At 40.0% G+C, this 4249-nt stretch overlaps 2 protein-coding genes across 2 annotated transcripts; both read right to left on the bottom strand.

Annotated features, from left to right (window-relative positions):
* Positions 1–956: 956 nt before the first annotated feature.
* Positions 957–1676, bottom strand: LOC145158773 (receptor-like protein EIX2). Its single transcript, XM_079077619.1, has one exon. The coding sequence runs from the start codon at positions 1674–1676 to the stop codon at positions 957–959; it is 720 nt and encodes a 239-aa protein (XP_078933745.1).
* Positions 1677–1705: 29 nt separating this feature from the next.
* On the bottom strand, positions 1706–3946 carry LOC145158771 (receptor-like protein EIX2). Its single transcript, XM_079077618.1, has one exon. The coding sequence runs from the start codon at positions 3944–3946 to the stop codon at positions 1706–1708; it is 2241 nt and encodes a 746-aa protein (XP_078933744.1).
* Positions 3947–4249: the final 303 nt, after the last annotated feature.

Genomic DNA, 4249 nt, shown 5'->3' with positions numbered 1-4249 from the left:
CAAATTCAACGTGTTGCATGGCGTTACCATGGCAACGCCGGACACCATATCGTCACCCTAGGCGGTGTTCCGAGCGTTACCACGCCGTTGAAGGCCCTCCACGTAGACAATAACGGCGCAAAACGGCCCCATACCCCATACTCTAAAAGTACAGTAAGTTGCTGAAATTGTGAGTATGAGACCTAAATGATCTTTGCCATTTACGAATCATTGTGATATGATGTATATAGTATTACCATGATATTAAACTATGTATAAGGCAACTAGTTAAAGCTTAATGTGAAAAATTAAGTAAGTTGGCTGGATAGTATTATGTTATTATAAAAGGGTTATGGAAATGATATAAAATTAATACAGAACCATTTAAAAATCACAAATGTAATTGTCGATTGTTAACAGGAATGCTGCAACATTGGATTACAAGGAAAGTGGATTAGAGACTTGATGCTAACTAATCTCCCCATGTGAGCACATATGAATTTTTCCTATATTATGGTACATTACAATGACACATGATATTATAGCATAAAAGACTTTGTGAAAATAATACTTTTTTGATTTCCAAGCGTGCTAATTGTTTTATTTATGAACTTTTTAAAGTATTTGATTAAAGATTACTCGGTTGACTTTCAAGCATGCTAAGTGTTTTGGGAAGTGGTTGCTTGTAGCTAGTCAATTTGTAGGTGAGTTTCGATTGCCACAAGAAGCAAAGAAATCGAGGATGGAGGCATGTTCATTTATTCTATAAATACAAAATAATCTCTAGCAAACTAATAAATCAATTAGAATGAATTGATGGAATCAGTCAACATGTATCACTTGATATGTAAAGTGAAACTGATTTGTTGTACGTAGCACGTGTACCTAACAATCTGATATACAAAACTGAAACATAATTCATAAAGTTCAAGACATGAAGCAAAATTTGCAAGATTGACCATTCGAAGTACTAAAGTTCACAGTTTCATGCCGATGCAACCTCCAAGAAAATTAAATAAAGCAACTCTCCACCTGTCCTTAAGCGCCAGAATCCCCAAAATTCCCAGAAACCCTGTCGTGAAACCGGTAGTTGCAGAGTAAATCCATATCTTCTCAGAATCATCACCGCCTTCATCTTCCTGAGCATTTCCACCATTTTCTGGGACTTGATCACGATTGCAGTTGACCAATAGTGGACTACCACAAAGCTCGCTATTGCCAGCATAAATGGATGGATCAATGAGCGTCTGGAGCTGACTTCCTGTTGGAATTCTCCCTGATAAGATGTTGTGTGACAAATTCAGATGACTAAGAAACGTCAATGATGATATACTCTGTGGGATTGTACCCGAAAGATTGTTTCCAGAAAGATCGAGAGAGAATATCGAATTCATATCACCGATTCTATCAGGAATCCGACCCGTGAGATGATTGTTTGACAAGTTAAGACCCAACAATCCAGAAAGAAGTACCAAGTTTTCAGGTATTTCCCCAACCAGATTATTGCTCGAAAGGTCCATGTTGATAACGTATACCATTATGGTTGTGTAATCGACTTGGACCCCTCTCATTACCTGAACCAAACTCTGCTCGAACCCACCGGCAAAATAAAGATTGGAGTTGCCTCCCATCATTCCTTCCAACTTCTGGAAACATAGAGGGATGGGTCCCGTTAACTTATTATCTCCAACATCCATGATTTGGAGCTCGGTGCATTCACACAACTCTACAGGAATTTGACCCGAGAAGTTGTTCTTATGTAGCCTGAGAACCACCAGATTCTTGAGCTTTTCACCAATCCATTTCGGTATGCTTCCAGAGAATCGGTTTTCGCCCAAATCCAACACATCCAACTTCTGAAATTTGCTAGAGTTTCTGGAAGTTCGCCATGGAAGCTATTGTTGTTTAGATGTAGCCATCGTAGTGAAGAACCAAGATTGCCTAGAGAGCTTGGAATGACACCCGATAGCCGGTTGGAACTTAATATCATATTACGCAGTTCTTGGAGGTTTCCGAAGCAATCCGGAATGGTCCCCGATAACATATTTCTAGAAAGATCGAGAATAAGTAAATCCGTAACGTTGCACACTGATTCCGGAATCGATCCTTTGAAAAGATTGTTCTTAAGAAGCAAAAATCTTCCCCCAGTTTCGTAATCTGTGAACCGTTCGATAAATGAAAAAGAACTCGAGGAATCGGTTGTAAGGTTGGATGGAAGATTTGTCAATGGACCTTCAAGAAAATTGTGGGAAAGATCGAGGATCGAGATGATCGTGAGCTCGCGTAGCCAATCTGGAAGATATCCTGACATGCTAGTATTTGAAAGTATCAGAATCTCAAGACTCCTTTGAGTTTGAATCCATTGTGGAAATCCAGATTCGATTTTGCAAGATCTAAGGAAAACGTTTAGTATTTGGAATGGAGGGTTCCAATCGGGTGAAATCTTGAAACTCAAATGGTGGTTTGAGGTTGCTGCCAAGTGTTTTAACATCGATGTGTTTGCGAAATGGGCTTCCGTGACTACACCGGATAAAGAGTTGTTAGATATATCAAGAAACTCAAGTTTAGAAAGCTGTCCAATGGTATCCGGAAGTGACCCTTCCAATAAGTTTGCTGATAAATCAAGAAACCGGAGTTGCGAGAGGTTTCCTAGTGATAACTCAATTGAAGACAAAGAATTGAAGTTGAGATACAAGATTTCTAACTTTGATAATCGTCCCAGGGAGAATGGAATTGTCCCGTTTAACAGATTCCAAGATAAGTCTAGTCTACCTAACCCCATCAGGTTTCCTAAAGACGTAGGAATAGAACCTGTTAATTGGTTCCCTGAAAGAACTAATTCCTGCAAACTCGTTAACTTTCCTAGAGATTCTGGGATACTCCCCGTCAACTCGTTATAATCCAGATACAATCCTCTCAAGGCTGTAAGCCTTTCTAGTGAACTCGGGATTTCACCATTAAACTTGTTGTCGTTTAGAATCAGTGTCTCCAGAGCAAACTGGGCGCATGCCGATACATTACTTGATGGCCCAACGAGTCTCCCTCGGATAGAACTGAAGGCAAGATCCAACCTTTTTAATCGACAAAGTCTCCAGACCCCGGTTACTTGAATACCCGGAAATCTATTTCCGGCAAGGTTCAGTTCTGTAATTCCGTTCATGACAGGAATCGAAGAATTAAGACTGTTGTATGAGATATCAAGAACTCGTAAAGAGGTCAGGTTTTGTAAAAATAGAGGGAAGTTTCCTTGGAATGAATTTCTACTAAGATCAAGTGTTTGAATGATGGAAAGCGTAATATTGGAATCGAGATGTGTGCGATTGAAATGGGAATTGGAAAGGTCACATCCTGACAAACGTAAAAATCGTAAAGAAGGAATCATATACAACAGTACCTTGTCAAAATTTCCAACTTCACCAACACTCAATCCGCTGAGATCAAGATGTTCGAGTGCCAAAAGACTCGACAACCATGTGACATCATCAACGACTAAATCCATATCACTGAGATCAAGCACGCGCAAACTCGACAGATTTCCGATTTCGTGAGGAATAGCGCCAGAAAAGCCCGCGGAAGAAAGATTCAGAAACCGGAGTTGGGTCATCGACCCGACGAACTTGGGAATCGGGCTGCTACGGAAATAGATCCCACTCAAGTCCAAGTAAGTCAAGCGAGTCAACTCGGCTAAAGACGAGTTCAACTCGTTTCCCTCGGGAGAACCTAAAAGATCACTTCCGAGATCAATCCTGGTGACATATCCGGTTGCATTATCGCAGCTCACGCCTTTCCACTGGCAACACTTGTTTCCGGTCCAAGATGATAGTCGTCGAGCAGTAGAGTCTGATGATGCAAGGCTGCTTTTGAACTGAAGAAGAGCTAGCCGGTCGTGTTCTAAGCAACCGGAACAGAGGTTTGTGGTTGCAAAAATAAAGAAGAGAAAGATCCCACCAACCCATAGCTTCCCCATGATCGATCATGGATTCAAGCTCAATCTGACTTTAATTTATTCAAGACACCGTTGATGAAGTCATTGAATTATAGTTATCACTCTTTCATTGAATCATTTCCATAAACGGAATACATAAAAGTCAAATTTTGGTGTCCGCTAAATTTTATTTCGTAAAAGAAGCGTGTTTTTCTAGATATATTAAGGCCGGCCTAGACTAGTCAAATGACTATGTCATATGTCTACAGTGAACGTTTTCTTATTGATTAGTTATATTTTGTTCTTCATACTAAAATAATTACTTTGGTGTCAAGTTTCATTTTC

Source organism: Lactuca virosa, chromosome 2, assembly GCF_052849685.1.
Source record: "Lactuca virosa cultivar CGN04683 chromosome 2, Lactuca_virosa_CGN04683_v6, whole genome shotgun sequence".
Lineage (NCBI taxonomy): Eukaryota > Viridiplantae > Streptophyta > Magnoliopsida > Asterales > Asteraceae > Lactuca > Lactuca virosa.
The sequence above is the reverse complement of the archived record's forward strand: the minus strand, read 5'-3'. Positions and strand labels throughout refer to the sequence as shown.

Bases quoted from the DNA above. Each gene is read 5' to 3' on its own strand.
- LOC145158771 (XM_079077618.1), bottom strand. From the start codon at position 3,946: ATGGGGAAGCTATGGGTTGGTGGGATCTTTCTCTTCTTTATTTTTGCA.
- LOC145158773 (XM_079077619.1), bottom strand. From the start codon at position 1,676: ATGGATGTTGGAGATAATAAGTTAACGGGACCCATCCCTCTATGTTTC.